This window comes from Sarcophilus harrisii, chromosome 2 (assembly GCF_902635505.1).
Source record: "Sarcophilus harrisii chromosome 2, mSarHar1.11, whole genome shotgun sequence".
Taxonomy (NCBI): Eukaryota; Metazoa; Chordata; class Mammalia; order Dasyuromorphia; family Dasyuridae; genus Sarcophilus; species Sarcophilus harrisii.
Genome location: NC_045427.1, coordinates 247,203,572 through 247,221,573, shown reverse-complemented (window position 1 = coordinate 247,221,573; position 18,002 = coordinate 247,203,572). Strand labels below are relative to the sequence as shown.

At 38.4% G+C, this 18,002-nt stretch overlaps 1 protein-coding gene across 9 annotated transcripts in view; it reads left to right on the top strand.

The window, feature by feature from the left end:
- Positions 1 to 2,307: 2,307 nt before the first annotated feature.
- Positions 2,308 to 18,002, top strand: part of EHMT1 (euchromatic histone lysine methyltransferase 1) — a 259,276-nt gene continuing 243,581 nt past the window's right edge. For 2 of the 9 annotated variants that reach the window (XM_031951875.1, XM_012539611.3), the window contains exon 1: positions 2,308 to 2,721. Coding sequence is in view for 1 of the 9 variants with exons in the window: in XM_031951869.1 (XP_031807729.1) it covers positions 3,261 to 3,281 (21 nt within the window). In the remaining 8 variants the exon portion in view is untranslated. Of the gene's footprint in view, positions 2,937 to 3,203; positions 3,286 to 15,805; positions 16,014 to 18,002 lie in introns of those variants that run through there. The other 7 variants (XM_031951871.1, XM_031951874.1, XM_012539612.3 and 4 more) reach the window with 6 other exon arrangements.

Below are 18,002 nucleotides of genomic sequence, written 5' to 3'. Positions count from 1 at the left end.
TATGAAGGACTCTAAATACTAAATTTTATTTTAGCAAAAAGAGGAAAGCTGGAGAGTGACATGGTCAAACCTGTTCTTTGGGAATATCAGTTTTATAGCTATATGGAAGATTGGAGATTGGAGATTCAGAAAGTCATCCAAGGAAGAATGATTATGACTCTTACAATAGTCTTAAAGGAGAGAGACAAGGATGAATCCATTGGAAAAGATGAGATCTTGGTATAGAGGGAGAAGAGGGCCTAGGACTGAACCTTGGACTACAACAGAGGTTTGGAGGAAGGAGAACCCAGAAAGAAAGGTGTCATAAAAATCCAGGAAGATAGTATTTAGGGAGAAGATTGTGAATTTTTCAATGTAAATTGCTAGAGAATTTTAAAAAATTTCCTTTTCTTAGGAGGAAAAACATCAGGCAGTAATTTGACAATAAAGTGAGTTTTTTAAGTTTGTGAAATTTAGTCACATAAGCATCAAGAAGCTAGCTAATAGTGTGAAATTAAGAATTAGGGAGGGGAGATGATTGACAGGACAAGTTCTTGGAATGGATGGCATTAGGCAAGGGCACAGAAAAATATTAGCCTTGATAAGGATGACTTCTTCTGGTATGGAGGAAAGAAAAAATGGGGTGAAGATCTTGAGAGGATTTGAGTTTACACATGAGAAGAGGGCGTTTCTGCCATAATTTGCTGAACTGGAGGTGGGAGGGGGAAGAGGAGAAAAGAAAAGATTTGGGATAGGATGCTGCGAATGATATTTAGGGAATAGTCTGGGAATATTGCTGGGCAGCAGGTAGGGATTGGGGTAACTCTTTTCTCTTTGGGGTTCTGGCTCAGTTACAGGGGCAGAAACCAAGCCAGCTCACAACGCCTTTTGAACGCAATCGAGAACATGGAGGACACAGATGATAGGTGGAGAAGCAAACAGATTGCTGGGAATCCGATGTAGGGATGAAGAATGCAGGGAGGGGGCTGGACAATTTTCTGTTTTTCCCGAGGCTTCCGCAAGATTCCCACTACTTGATGGGGGTCGGAGGACCTCTCAGACTGCTGTCCCAGGAAGATCCTGGTTCCGGCTCTCCCCCTACCAGGCTTTGAGCAAGGGACTCTTATTTTGATGTAGGCTCCAGGGCCTATCTGAGCCTTGGCCAGATGGGGGCAGCAGCCACCTTTGGCTTGAAGGCTGAACTAGAGAGCTAGGGTGGGAGCCTCCTCCCCTCTTTGTCCTCCTGTTCTCTTGGGCTCCTTGGTTGGCCCCTAGGTTGTGACTTTAGCTGCCCTGAAGACTGGAGTACCTTGAACGCTGCCCTCATCCCCATCCACCCTGTGCCCGGCCCAAGTTTGGGGCCTGGGACTCGCCCAGCAGCATGGACCGGGCATATAGCTGCTCCATAGACCCCCTGGAGTCTCCTATGGGTCTCATGCCTCGCCTAACACGGAAACAAAGCAGACTGACATGGCCACCACTGTAGGGTTTCACTAGGGGAATGAACTGCTGGCTTTCTCAGCTGCACCTCTGATTGGAAACTTTAGCATAAGTGGGACTGGGAACCCCTTACTCTCCTGGAACATCAGGAGAACTCTAATCCCAACCTTTTTGGGTGTAAACGTTCTGAGTGTCCGAGAAATTTGGGTGGGTGTAGTGATGAACGGTTTCACACACACACGCACCCCCCCCCCCCCCCAACCAACCTCTCTTCCTCTCTCCTCAGAGCTCCTTTCCATATATACACTTTGAACAACAGTTCATGGATGTCACCTCATCCCCTCTGCTGCTATACTCCCCAGCTCAAATATACTCACTGCATCCATACCCCCCACATATGTAACAAACACCCTATGCAGAATTGTCCGTGCTTCACGGACTCACAGAAATGCCACCTCTTTCATGACCCCTTTCCTGATCTTTCTCCCCTATATAAAATGATGCTCTTTGCTTGGTGATCTCTAGCCCCGACTCCGCTTTGTTTGGTGCACCCTGTCCTTTACTCTCTAGGGCTCGCTGGGAGCACGAGCTGAGCTCCGCTGCTCCCCTTTTTCCTCACTCTCCCCCACCTCCCCCCAAGATCACACTGCCCAGGTGGCACATGAGGCACTCGCCCGAGCCCCGTGGCAAAAGCAAGGTTGTTTACTGGAGTTTGTAATTTGGCCAGGAGAGGGCTCCTTAGCCAGAGGCGCTGCGGGCCGAGGGGGCAGCTCAGCTGTCACCAGGGGAGGGCAGCAGAGGACACTGACTGAGGGGGAAGCAATCCGAATCCCAGGGGCTACCAAAGCAGTTACCAACAGGCGGCGGCAGAAAGGTGGAGTTGGCGAAGCGAGAATTTCATTCATTTATTTATTCACAGAGCATCCAGTGAGGGACGCTGGGGAGGCAGCCAGAAAAGACACCGTCCCCGCTTTTCATCTGTAGAGAGTGTGTGGCTCGATTGCCCGCTGGGGCGAGGGAGGGCGGCAGAAGGCAACCCTGCGGAGCCTTCTCCGAGACCGAAGGAGGGAAGCACAAGGTGCTGTTTGTTGGAGGAGAGCCCTGGGCTGGAGTGCGGAAGAGATCAGGATTCTGCCCAATAACTATTCCGTGGTTGGCATGAGCCACTTTGGACCTCAGTTTTCCCATCGGTGCAATGGGGATAACCGTTGTTCCCGGCTAGCTAGGGAAGAGAGTGCGTTTGAAAAGATTTTGTGATCGGGAACCTGAGGCCTCAAGGACCTCCCTTTACGGGAGATTCGGGTAAGCGGTTACTTGTACGGTTTCGGGGCTGAGAAGGGCTGAGGATGTAGGCCTAAGGGGCATCACTCCGCAATCCTTGTCTACCTACCCGTTCCTCGCTGTGAAAAGTGTTTTATGGGGAAGTATATCAACAAGCATTTTACTTCTCACTTGAAGCTTGAGCGACCTCACTGGTTGGAGCTGAAAGAGAGAGCGTTCGTGACCTCAGCTCCCAGGTACGTTGTAGAGTGGATGGCGTACTTAAGTGGTGGCGCGCGGCGAAGTCACGTGGTACTCCAGCTGTGCGGAAGAGCGAATCTGCTCGCCGCCATAACACTCACGTAGACTGCGCACGCGCACGCCGGCTCGCAGGCTTTGGTCAGCTCCCTTCATTTCCTCAATCCTAGCGGGGACGAACGATTGCAAAGAAGGGCGGGATCTCCGTGTGCGTGTGGCAGCGTGAGGGCGGGACTTATGGACCAGAGGCGGGGCGCCGTGGGGGCGGGGCCTGTGTGCGCGAGGCGGGACGGGGGCGGGGCCACAGTCGGGGCACCCGGGCCATGGCCGCCGCGGATTCTGAGGTGGGTGAGTGAGGGAGGGAGGGAGGGAGGAAAGGACGGGCGGAGGGACCACGGGCGGGCGGGGGCCGCGGGGCCGTTGGCGGCTAGGCAAGGCGGGGGCGGGGCGCGGCGCGGCCTCCTCTGGCTTAGGTCTGGCCCGCGGACCGCCGCCAACGGCCCTGCTGCTCCTCCCCCGGGCCTGGCCAGATCGGCCCGCGCCGGGCCGCTTTGTGTGTGTGTGTGTGCGTGCGAGTGTGCGTGTGTGTGTGTGTTCGCGCGTGCCCGCAGGGCTGGGGCGGGGGGGGGCGGGGGAACGACAACGAGGACGGCCGCTGCTCCCGCGCCGCCCCTCATCCGGTCGTTCGCCGGAGTAGTTAAAGGCCCGGCTACGCGCGCAGGCGGGCACCCCTCCCCCGCTCGTCGCCAGTCCGGCCCGCGCTGCCCGCGAGGCAGGCTGGGGAAGATGCCCTGGCTTGGCTTCCCCCTCCCCCATACTTTCTCCCCAAGGCCACAGGGTCTTTCTTCCCCTCCCTTCCCATCCCCACTCTCCCTATTCTCTCCACCCCTTCCCTTCCTTTCTCTCCCCTCCCCCATCCCATTCCTTCCCACCCCACCCCATCCCATCCCACCCCCCATTCCACCCCCCATCCCACCCCATCCCATCCCATCCCATCCCATCACCTCTCATCCCCTCTCATCCCCTCTCATCCCCTCTCATCCCTTGTAGGCCTGGTACACATGAGGCTTGGTGTACTGCCAGAAAGTAAAGTTAAAAGTAAATCCTGGGACAGAGGAGAACATCTGTATCTGAAAAGAATTCCAGGGCTTTGGAATGGGGAGAGGCGGCTTCAGGGTTAGACCCAGTATAGAAAGGACTGAGAACCTTCAAAAGACAAAAAAGAGTAGGGAGGGCAGGTAGTAGAGAAGAGTATGGAATTGAAGTCGATGGGCACTGCTCATTCCCAAATGTATTTCAGACAAGCGTGAGACTGAATTGGTTGGAGAATGGAGACTTAATTCTTGTTTCTTAAGTTATTCCTTGTGTTGACCTTTCATGGGATGTAATGAAATGCTGAACATCACTTTTAATGAATAGGTGGTTATAAGTCTAATAACACTTCATAGAGACAATACTTTTTCTTTTTGGGGACAAGCAAGATTGCACCATTGCATAACTTATCTGGGGATAAAACCGAACTGATTATAACCTAGTCAGAGGCAAAATACTTTCCATTATCTCCTGTGAACAAATTTGTCTTTTGTCTTTTGCCCATTCTTACAGATAGAGAAGTGATTTTATTTTATTTTTTTTGACATGTGAAATACACATGTGAGTACACTATCAAACTTCATTTTAGAGAAAAGGGGATTTCATGCAAGCTCACAAATGGTCTACCCTTCTATTTTTGAAATGACCCTAAAGGTCCTGTTAGCTGTTAGAAAAATTCTTTGTTGATAATATCATGCATAGAATTAACTATGTAAGTCCCTCTACAAGTGCTCACATAATCTTATTTAGGTGGTATTAACCTTTCCTATGGGATGAATGAATCTCAAGTGCCCAAAGGAGCATTTAAATTATGCTTTTCAGTGTAGGCTTCTAGGGGCATCGTGTAATAGAAAGAGCCATAGATTTGAAGTCAGAAGACCACAATTTGAATCCTGATTTCCTATATTTTATTGGTTTTAAAGGTTAGTGGTTATTAATTTTCTGAGCCCCAATATCATGTGTAAATTTCATAGGGGAATAATTTTGAGTTGGTACTTAAAATATTTTATAATTATGGATCCATGGACATTCCCTGTCCCTCCTCTTCAACCATACTACCAAAGAATTATCTTGTGCCATAGAATACCAAAGATCCTTCTTAGATATAATGATAACTTTTTTTCAGAGATTTCATCTCTGGAGAATTTTCTGGTGTTGAAAACTGCTGCTACTAATAGTGATCATTAATTTTTCTGAAATTTATAGTTTAATAGAATTGCCTTGTGGACGTTGAGGCATACACACATGGTCAGATGGCTAGTATCAAAGCTGGGCTTTGTTGTCCTGACTCTAAGGCCCAACCTTTTGGGTTTGGATAAGCTGTTGTCCCTTCAGTATATTCTTAATCACATATAATAATGGCTATTTAAGTGCTTAGTATAGTGTTTGTGAGGCTAGTACATTTCTTTGCACCTCGTAGACACTTAATATTTTTGATAGTATAATATAAAAGATATCCACAACAAAATTGAAAATTGCCTTTGTTAGATCTTGCAAAGTCTGAACTATTGTACAGGTTTATTAAAAAATGGATTTGTATGGGATTCTGTGAACAACAAAAATTGTTTCAAGTTGTAGTTTCTGTCAGAATCTGGGCAAATCAGCCCCACTTTTTTTTTTTTTTTTTTTTTTTTGGCTGAGGCAGTTGGGGTTAAGTGACTTGCCCGGGGTAACACATTTAGGAAGTATTAAGTGTCTGAAGTCAGATTTGAGCTCATGTTCTGCTGACTTCAGGGCTGGTGCTCTATCCACTGCACCACCTAGCTGCCCCACCTTCCCCTCCCATTACTTTTAAGACAATAATTTGTAGACCATTTTTCCTCTTTGTTTTGGTAGAGACTGTTTCTTCAAAAGGAAAAGTGTAGGGAGTTCCCTACACTTATCAAGTGATAAGTCTTAACCACCTAAAAAGGGGGTAGGATATTTTCGATATAGTGCTTATTTGGGACAGAATCCTCAAAATACTAATTCTAGAATCCAATTCTTAGAGTGAGAAGGGATCTCTTGACAGTTCAGGATATAACTAAAAGATAGCAAATCCTCCAGGAGGCTCTTCTTTACTCTCTTCCTTTTATCCTTTTCCCCTGCCCCCATGAACATAAGTTGTTTTTATATATACAATGGGAGAAGACTTGTGAGGTGGTTCTTTATATTTTGTTTTTGGACAGCTCTGGTTGTTAGAGTTGAAATCTAGTACTCTTCTGTAGTATTTATTAGTTGTGCCCTCATTATCCACGTATATTATTGAATCCATACATATAGCAACCTTTTAAATATTTGGAACCTGTTATGTCTACTATAAGCCTGTATGACATTTCCTATACATTGGTGCCCTGGTCACTCTTCTGTGGACTTGATTTAGTTTGTCAGTACTTAAGATGTAGTGCTCAGAATTTAATATATTCAAGATTGGTCTGATTTTTTTGGTGTCCAATGACAATAAGACTTCATCTCCCTTATATGTTTACTAATACAGCCTAAGATTACCTTAGCTTTTTTAGTCATTACATGCTACTGAGGATTCATAAGCAGTAAATTAATGTGCCCATGATGATTTTCACATGAACTAAATTTGTTCCATTTTGTGCTATCTGAAATTGTTTTTTGAAAATTGTGTCACAGGACTTTGTTTATACTTAATAGATTTCATTTGTTAAATGCAGCTTATTGTTTGTGTCTGATGAAATCCTTTTGGTTCCTGCCATCCAACATATTTGTTCTCACATATAGCTAAAGATTTGTATTATCTGAAGATCTGGCAATCTTCACATTGGATATATGGAGTAGATGAAGGAGTAGGAAAAGTTGAGGGATGACTTTGAGTTTACTTTCCTGAGTGATTTGAGTATTATTCATAAACCTTAGTTCATTCTTTTTCCCTCAAACGGTTGTGAATAAAGTGTCTGATAAAACTAGTTTTTTGGATGTGGGACAGAAACAGCACTTGTAGATGTATAGAAGATGAGGATTTTTTTTTTGAGGCAATTGGGGTTAAGTGACTTGCCCAGGGTCACACAGCTAGGAAGTGTTAAGTGTCTGAGGTCAAATTTGAACTCGGGTCCTCCTGACTTCAGGGCTGGTGCTCTATCCGCTGTGCCATCTAGCTGCCCCTAGGATTTGTTTTTCAGTCATGCTATTTATGTAGTCTTAGATACTTGACAAACTTTTTTTTTTAATATGTAAAATGAGAAGATTGGATTAGGTGACTGATCTTTTAGATCCCACTCTTTATCCTCTTTATTCTTCTTTCTTTTCAAGAGTTACAACTTTTAATTGGAAGAAGACTTGAAAATAGCACTTGTACTCAGAACATCTTTGGTTTTACTGTCGTCCTGGACACGATCATTTCATAATCACTACCAATTTTTTAAAAAAGGCATTTTGTTTGTTTAATTTATTTCCATATAAACCAGCAGAAGTCAATGATGTCTTAAGTAGAATTTGTTTTGTCTCAGAGGCCATAGGATGGTAATACTGCTCGCTCTCCATGTGTTCTGCTCGCCAAATAGCTCTCTCACCAGTCAGTAGGAGTTGTTATCCCAATTTATTTTTTTCTTATTTTCAAAGTGCAGGTTTTCTTATATATGCTGATTTCTATGGATCCTTGTTCTGTGTTGTAAAAAAAAAAAAAAAAAAAAAAGTAAGATTCAGATCTTACAGGAAGAACCTAATAGTTTGTAACTAAAATTTCTCCTTTCTCATCTTTAATGTGTTCTTCCACTGCCCAGTAATTCAATTGAATGAATGTTTAGAAAGTCCCTAATCTGTGTAAAGTTAGGTGCACTAGGGCTTGATGAAGCAAAGGCAAAAATGAATGTTTTGCCTCTTCATCTTGTACTTTCAGAATGCTTTGTTCCTTTTAAAGGTAAGCTGAAGGACCACCTTCTTCTTTAAGTCTTTTCCAGACCCTTCCTCTCATCTGTTAGCCCCTATCTCCCCAAGAGTTACTTTGTATTTATCCTATGTTTATTCAAGTATGTATACTTTGTTTCTTTTGATAATAGTAAACAGGGAATTGTTTTTGGTCTTTGCATGCCTAGTATCCAGCACAGTGACTGGCATATAGTAATTGTTTAATGAAGTATGTTGATTGCTTGAAATGGTCCTTGCCCTGAAGAGTTTATATTGTATCTTCTTGATTCTGGTTTTGATAACCATCTGTTTCAAAATATTTATTCTTAATTTTGTTCATGGGTTATTTCTTTTGTATCATAAAGCAGTTTTGGCACTTTCTAGAGTGATCAGATCCTATCCTATCCAGGCCTTTGTGTTCTGTGTGAATCTTGTTGATGTCTTCCCATAAGTCCTCTACAGGGGGTTGCATTCAATACACTAGCTTTTTTTTTAAGACTAGGAGTTCTTAAATGGGAGGGGGATGGGGAAATCTATAAACTTGATTTAAAAAAAAATTGATGATCCTCTCAATATAATTGGTTTCTTCTGCAATCTTTTGTATATTATGCATTTAATAACATTATTCTGAGTCGGGGTACATAGATTTCACCAGGCTGCCAGAGGTCTGTGACAGACAAAAAAGGCTAAGAAACCCTATTTTAGACCTTTGCGCATTGTAGGGAGATATCAGTAAAGCACATGGGTTATCCATCAATTATCTTTTGTTCTCACAGCATGGCTAACCAAACTCTCTTTCAGTCATGAAAAGGAAATCTGACTATATCCTTTACACCACTTCACCCATGTCATTCTTTCTTGGTATTATTCTACAGCCTATTCATGCCCATTAAGCACCTCTCCGTTGACCTTCTGATGACCTCCAATTTAAATCTTTGAAAACTGGTTTTCTAAAGTGGAGCTATGTAGCATCACCAGTAGAATATTGTTGTTAAAAAGATGGCTTGCTGTTTCAGTGAAGAATTTGGGGTGGTTAAAGGCACTATCCAATTTTCCAAATTAATCCAGCCTATTCTTTGTCAATTTAATTCTAGTCCTTATTTGTTATTCATCTAGTGTCTATTGTGTACACACACACACACACACACACACACAGAGCCCTTCCTTCTCTCTAGGGACTGCCTGGGCTAAAGAAGAGGCATTTTTCATCCATTTGTCTTTTCTTGTGGAGATTGTTATACTAATATCTTTGGTTATTGAACTCATTTTGGAGACTCTGCAGTGTTTTAGAAATTAACAAAATCAGTACAATTTCATTTGTAACCAGAAAGCAGTTGGCATAATTGACTTTCGTTTCAGCTGTGTGTTGGACATCATCCACCACAGTTGTAAACATCTTGGCAAGCACTGGTTTTTATTAATCAGAGGATTATTAAAATTATCTCATATGACTTTAATACATGGGGAGACTATATAAGAATTGTTAAAAATCTACCTAACCTACCTGCTAATTTAGTCAACAAGTAAGCTCATTGGAAGGGATAAGATACTGTCTGTTTTTGAAAATTAAATTTTCTTCTCAAACTTATTGAGGATGCCACTGGTGAAGAAAACAGCTTATAGAAATTTTAACAAAAATTTTTTTTTCTTTTTCATATTTTGGCTATTTTTTATCCTCTAGTTTCAGTTTTGAATGCTCTGAACAGGTTTAGTTGAGTCTCTCAGTAAGTTTTCTCCCCCAATCAATCATCAAATATTTCTGAGCTCCTACTGTGTATTAGGTAGAGTTGCAAGTAAAAAGAATGAAACAATGCCTATTCAAGAAATTTACATTTTAATATAGGGCATAAGTACATATGTGAATATATATATATATATATATATATATATATATATATATATATATATATATAGGACAAATACAAAGTTAATAAATACAGATATATACAAAGTTGTTAAATATAAAAGGGTTTAAGAGGGAGAATATTATTAGTTGGTGGCATCAGGAAAGGCTTTATGCTGAAGTTAGAGTTTGACTTTTAAAAGAACAAAATTTTATGAGGTGAGGGTAAAGAGGAAATTCAGTCTAGGCATGTAGGCTAGCTATTTCAAGGGCAGTTGAAACAAGAAATATAGTGTATTGTATGAGAATAGAGAAGGTTGGTTTGGCTGAATTTGAAGAGTATGAGAGGAAGGAACAAGCCCACTGAGGCTAGGAAAAATAGGTTAGGACCAAGTTATACGGGGATTTAAAAGGATATATAGGGATATAAATATAGCCATTTACATTTGATCCTAAAAGCAATAGGAAGTCACTGCAATTGAGTGGTGGAGTCACATGGTAAGTGCTTAAGGAAAATTACTTTGGCAGAGATACCCATCAGGAGACTATTGCAAGAATCTAGGTGAGAGGTAATGCCTGAACTTAGAAGGTAACCTTTTTAATGAAGTCATTGGGTATTAAAGTATAGATTCATTTAATTTGGAGGGTCTTATCAAGTTCGTTGTAGAATTTTTCTACCTCATCAGTTTCTGCTATAGATATTGATGCATAAACTGAAATTATCTTCATGATTGTCTTTTTGAAACTTCTTTTCAAGAGTTCCAAATAGGAAGTGATCAGGTGGCCTATGAAATTATGTTTCTTGTTGCCTTCGGATGCACAGTAAAACCAACTCTACTAATTCCTATATTTGCTTTTCCCTTGGGAAACCAGTGAGTCATCCTTCTATTAGCATCAACTTCATTATGTTATGGTTTCATTTATAGTGAGATTGTTAATATTGATATGATTCAGTTCCTCCAGTAATATAGCTCATTGGGTCCAGGATAAAGATCATGCGTTTAGAGTACCAACAATTAAGCTAATATTTATAATTAGTTATATTTCTCCTCAGTATTTTGTATTTTGTTTTTGGATTGCTATGGCTAAATAATTCATTGTCAAGTGAGCGGCCCACTGATGAGTATTCTCTTTGTGTGCCAGTGAAAAGCAAACATAGTTTGTTGATAAGACCATGCTTAAAATCTTTTTAGAATGGTGTCATCTTCCAGAGTTTATATAAACTTATGGATAACCTTCAACAAGCTAGAGTCACTTTTATGTCATATTGAAGTATAGAACTTACTTTATTTAAAACACATTTTTTGGGGGGGGGTTCATCTTGAAAAACTCTTGTTTAAAAAAAGCGTAGTTTACAGGTAAAAATAACTATTGTTATTTCTCCTTTACCATCTTAGCTCTGCCTCACTATTAATTATTTCTAATAATTGATTGTAGGTTAATAGAAATTGTACTGGATTATCAGAAGACCTAGACTCAATACACAGTAGTAGGATTTGTCACCCTGAAGAAGCCACTTAAAATCTCTGAGCCTTGTAGCCAAATTACTTAAAAATATTACTGCCTACTATGCAATGACAAAGATGATAATTAAACAGTTCCTACTTTCAAGGACCTTTCATGCTTTTAGGCATACTTGCAAACAGTAAACAGTTGACACTCAAATAATCAGTAGTTAATAGGCATTTTTTAAGTGCTTAGTGTGTGCCAGATGCTATACTAAGGAGGAAGAACTATTCACAGAGAAGTAAGTACAAGAAATATGCCAAATATTCCCAATACACCAAAAAATATCCCTAAGTGATGATTTGGGGAGTACACTAATAATTGGAGGGATTCAAGAAGTGTCTCTTGATGTACTAGAGATGAGGTTTGAATGGAATTAAGAGCTCTCATGTCTATTATTTTTTGAACTTTTTGAAGTTATAGATCTATCTATGTCTGACATTTCCCTCCTTGACTATTATGCTTGCCTGTTGCAAGGTTCTTACTACTTTTTACTAAATCAACCAGTCATCTTTCCTTGGTCACAAATCACTGTAGGTTCAGATCATTATTCAGTGTGTCTTATCTCAACAATCTTACATATTACTCTAATTCATATGCTTTGTTAAGCCAAACTTGCTTTCTTACTGTTTCTTACACAATACACTATATTTCTCTGAATTTGCTAATTTCTCTGATCTTTTTTCCCTTGCTTAGAACGCTTATTTTCTTCTGTCTCTTAGAATCCCTAATTTCTTTCAAACTCGGCTCAGACATATCTTATATGAGGCCTTTTCAGATCTTTCCTGTTGGTAGTGACTTCCACTTTCCTGAGATTTCTGCTTTCCCTGTTATCTTGTATTTATTTTGGATATATTCATATGTGTATGTTGCCTCCTTTATAGAATGTAAGCTCATGAGAGCAAGGGACAACTTCATTTTTTATCTTTATATTTCTAGAGCCTAGCAAAATGTCTGCTACATAGTAAATAGATACTTTTAAAATTATTTTAAAAAAAGTTTATTAAAATCTTGTGTTATTATATCACTCACATTTCTGGACCTTCTGTTAGGAGAGCAGTTTCTTATTACAAAGGATAAAAATAAGAGAAAGAAATAGTTTAGCAAAACTAACCAACATATCAAAAACTACACCTATTGCCATTTACTTCTGAAAAAAGTAATTAATACTTTCTTGTTTTTCTTCTTTAGATTCAGACTTGGTCATTTAATATGATAGTATTTAGTATTGATGTTTTGTTGTTCTTGTTCCCTTTTATATTATTGTAATCGTTGGGTTTTTGTTTTTTTTTTGTTAGTTTTTCTTACTTCACTTTGTATTAGTTCCCATTAAATCTTAACATGCTTCTCTGTATTGATTGTTATTGTACATCAGAATTCCATTGCATTCATATAGTATAAGATATTTAACTATTTCCAATTCAATGACCATCATTATTTCCATTTCTTTGTTACAATAAGAAGATCCTTCAGACTTGTTATGCCTCAGAAAACCTTTTCGTCTTGAAAGACCACTTCAACTCTGGAACTCAGACCTCCAAAGTATTTTCTGCCCCTTCCTTTGATTGGAATGTGGTGGGCACTTCTAGTACTTTAATTTAAGGAAGACACATAGGCTAGCTTTTCATTTCCTATCAGGCTACAGTCCACTAAACTTGTCCATCATATCCTTGGATAAAAATTTCCCCCCACCCCCCCAGTTGAATACTTTACTTTTTGTTTTAGTTGCATCAATTTTGTTTATGCAAAAGTTTTAAATTTCACATAATCAAAATTTTCTACTTGTATCTTTTATAATTGCTTCTATTCTTTGTTCAAGAATTTATGCTGTATTTATAACTGAAAAGTATTTGGTTTTGGTTCTCCTCAGTTTTTTTCATCTTTAATATCCAAGTCATATATATTTTGAGTTTATTGTAGAATATTTTGGAAGATATTGATATAACTCTACTCCCTGCCAATCTGCTTTCCTGTTTTTCTAACAAGTTTTTGTCAGCATTGAATTATTTGGAGCTCTTTAGTTCTAATTCGACTATTTTGTTGATTTGTTTTTCTATTTTTAAAATCAATTCTAAACAGTTATGATGATTACTCCTGAGTAATGTAGTTTGGAATGTGAAGGAACTATTTTCCCTTTATTCTTACTTTTTTCTCTTAATTTTCCTTAAAATTCTAGGAAAATCCAAGGAACAAAATAAAAAATGAACAATGAATTTGTAGCAGAGAAGAGATAAAAATAATTATTAGAAGCTGTTACATTCAATTAGAGGCCAACAAAATTGAAAATTGAAAGGAAACAGAATTATCTACAAAAACCATAAAATACTCAACAGTCACCAAGTAGAAATATTTATTGTCGTTCAGTCATTCTCTTGTGTCCAACTCTTCGTGATCTCATGGATCATAGAACGCTAGGCTATTCTATCTTCCGTAATTTCTTGAAGTCTGTCCAAGTTCACGTTTGTTGCTTTCATGTTACTATCTATCCATCTCATCCTCAGTCATCCCCTTTTCCTTTTGTCTTCAATCTTGAGTCTTTCTTCTCATTATGTGGCCAGAGTATTTAAGTTTTAGCTTTAGTATTTGACCTTCCAAGTGAATAGCTTGAATTAATTGAAGTGTTGACTGATTTGATCTCCTTGCTGTCTCAAAAGTCTTTTTTTTACCACCACATTTTGAAGTATTGATTCTGTGGTATTCAGCTTTCCTTGTAGTCCAACTTTCGGAGTCATATGTTACTCTAGACAAAAAATCATATCTTTAACTATATGAGTCTCTCTGTCAGCTTTTCTTCTAAGGAACAAGCCATGGAATTACATGGCTGCAGTAAGGTGTTCTTTGAACATAAGAATATAAAATCTGACATTGCTTCCATTTCTTCCTCTATTTGACAGGAAGTAATTGGACAATTTGCCAAGATCTTAGCTTTTTTTGTCTTAAATTTCATTTTTACTTTTACACTTTTTTTTTCTTTTACACTTACTCTCTTCTTTCATCCTCATCAAGAGACTTCTTATTCCTCTTTCCTTTTTACTGTCAAGAGTGATATCGTCTGCAAATCTGGAATTGTTGATAGTTCTCCTGGAAAACTTGTTTCCCACCTTTTGATTTATCCAGGTTAGCATTCACATAATGTAATAAGCATATAAATTAAATAAATAAGGTGTCAATAGAAATCGTTATCCTTTTCCTATAACAAACCAATCAATTGTTCCATGGTTCATTCTAAGTGTTGGTTCTTGGCCTGCATATAGGTTCCTCAGGAGATAAAATAATCTGTTAACTCGCATATCTTCCAGGATTTGCTACATTTTATTGTGATCCACATAGTCCCAGGCCATTGTGTAGTCAAGAAGCAGAAGTAGATGTTTTTCTGGAACTCTTTTGCTTTTTCCACAATCCTGTGAATATTGATAGTTTGGTATCTAGTTCCTTTTCCTCTTTGATTACCAGCCTACTCTTCTAATAATTTTTGGTTCACAATATTGCTAAACCCTAGCTTGAAGAATCTTAAACATAACCTTGCTGATATGTATAAAAGAGTGCAGTTGTTTGATAACTTGAACATTCCTTGGCATGAATTTTCCTTTTTTGGTAGATCCTTTGTAGTTCAGGTTTCTTTTCTGAAATTGGAAATAGGAATATAAATAATTCAATTTCAGAAAGGGAAATTGAATTAACTATAAAGGAACTACCCAAAGAGAAAAATTAATGAATTTACAGCAAAATTCTATCTACTTTTAAAGCACAGTTAGAAATACTATGCCAAGCTCCTTTCATAAGACAAATATAGTCCTAGTACTTTAATCATGAAAGAAAAAACAGACCTCTTGGCCAGTGTCTAATGAGTATTAGTTAAAATTTTTAAATGAAATATTAGCAAAATGATTTCAGCAGTTGATCCAAAAAAATCAAAAGATTAAATTGGTTTTTATAACACTGATGCAAGGGTGATTCAATAATATGAACACAGTTAAGAGAATTATTAAAGACAAAAACATCTAAAATGACAGGTAGTATTAGAAGAGGAAAAAACCTTTTACAAATTATTGTGTTAATTTATGCTCAATACTCCATTATGTAAAGGGTAAGTATGAATTTTTTAATAGGATAAATATTATATGCAATGGAGAAACATTAGAAAATTCCAGTTAATTCAGCGGTAAAGTAAGATTGTCTTCTTTACCTGATATTATTTGACTTAGTTCTAGAAATTCTAGGAATATCAGCAAGAAGATAAAGAAATCAAAAGCCTAAAAATACACATAATGGGAGAAAAAATTTCCTATTTGCTCAAGACTTAATGATTTCATTATAGAATTCTGGGATTCAGCAAAAGAACTAATTGAGACAGTAGTTTCAATTAAAAAAGCAATTACAAAATAACCTACAAATATCAATAACATTTCTCTATACGAATCCAGGAAGGATAAAAAGGGAAGTTCCATTCAAAATAACTATAAAATGCACGGTCACTCTAACAAACTACATTGAGTACTTGTACTTTACAAAATAAATTCTTAAATGTTTATCTCTTTTGCCTTTCTTTGTATTCTCAGCCTGGTACTCGGCTTGGTAAATGCTTAATAAATTCTTACTGAATGATTATTTTATAGTCTATGTTTGGAAAGTGCTTTACATATTTATCTCATTTGATTTCACAACAATCCCAAGATATATGTATTATTATCTCTGTTCTCAGATGAGGAAATTGAGATTGAGAGAGGTTTAATCAGTTAACGATGACTTGCCCAGGGACAGACAAACTCGTCTAAGGTCTGAGGTGAGGTAAAGAACAACTTAAATGATTGGACTGTTTAAGTGTTTAAGACTGGGACATGCTGCTGTAATAAAATGAGTACTACTGAAATTAATTTGTGGATTTAATGCTATTTTCCCTAACTGCTAAGAAGATATTTTATAGTGCTAGACAGAATAATATTCATTTAGAAGAATAAAAACAAAATTAATGGCTTTCAGTTTATTCTGAGAGTCATAGAATGCTATATGTTCACTGAATTAGAAGTCACTGAATTAGAACAAATGGTTGTTGTTTATATGCACTTAGAAATAAACTTATTTTTTGTTAGTGCCCTCTCTTATAAACCTCTTCCTAGGATTTTTTTTTTTTTAAAGGATGTAACAAGTTTTAGAAATATTAGTCACTTGATATGCCTACTTTTATCCCTTTCTCCCTGACAATTCAGATCCTAACCTCAATTTCTTTCTTTCTTTCTTTTTTTTTTTTTTTTGTTATAGCTTTTTATTGACAAAACATGCATGGGTAATTTTTTTTTTTTAATTTAATAGCCTTTTATTTACAGGATATATACATGGGTAACTTTACAGCATTAACAATTGCCAAACCTCTTGTTCCAATTTTTCACCTCTTACCCCCACCCCCTCCCCTAGATGGCAGGATGACCAGTAGATGTTAAATATATTAAAATATAAATTAGATACACAATAAGTATACATGACCACATGGGTAATTTTTCAACATTGACCCTTGCAAAAACTTCTGTTCTAACTTTTCCCCTCCTTCCCTCCACTCCCTCTCATAGATGGCAGGTAGTCCCATACATGTTAAATATGTTAAAGTATACGTTAAATACTATATAAACACACACAGATTTATACAGTTATCTTGCTGTACAAGAAAAATCGGATTTAGAAAAAAGGTCAAAATAACCTGGGAAGAAAAACAAAAATGCAAGCAAACAATAACAGAAAGAGTGTAAATGCTATGTTGTAGTCCCACACTCATTTCTCAGTGTCCTTTCACTGGGTATACTGATTAATTGGAACTGATTTGGATCCTCTCATTGTTGAAAAGAGCCACTTCCATCAGAATTGATCCTCATATAGTAGTATTGTTGAAGCGTATAATGATCTCCTGGTTCTGCTCATTTCACTTAGCATTGGTTCTTTTTTTTTTTTTTTTTTTTTTTACAGGTTATGTGCATGGGTAACTTTACAGCATTAACAATTGCCAAACCTCTTGTTCCAATTTTTCACCTCTTACCCTCCCCCCCCCCCCCAGATGGTAGGATGACCAGTAGATGTTAAATATATTAAAATATAAATTAGATACACAATAAGTATACATGACCAAACCGTTATTTTGCTGTACAAAAAGAATCAGACTCTGAAATATTGTACAATTAGCTTGTGAAGGAAATCACAAATGCAGGTGGGCATAAATATAGGGATTGGGAATTCAATGTAATGGTCTTTAGTCATCACCCAGAGTTCTTTCTCTGGGCGTAGCTGGTTCAGTTCATTACTGCTCCATTGGAAATGATTTGGTTGATCTCGGCCATCCTCAGATGGCCAGGTCCATCAGAACTGGTCATCATATAGTATTGTTGTTGAAGTATATAATCTCCTGGTCCTGCTCATTTCACTCAGCATCAGTTCGTGTAAGTCTCTCCAGGCCTTTCTGAAATCATCCTGTTGGTCATTTCTTACAGAACAATAATATTCCATAATATTCATATACCACAATTTATTCAGCCATTCTCCAATTGATGGGCATTCATTCAATTTCCAGTTTCTAGCCACTACGACAAGAGCTGCCACAAACATTTTTGTACATATGGGTCCCTTTCCCTTCTTTAGTATCTCTTTGGGGTATAAGTCCAGTAGTAACTCTGCTGGATCAAAGGGTATGCACAATTTAATAACTTTTTGAGCATAATTCCAAATTGCTCTCTAGACTGTATGGATCCATTCACAACTCCATCAACAATGCATCAATGTCCCAGTTTTC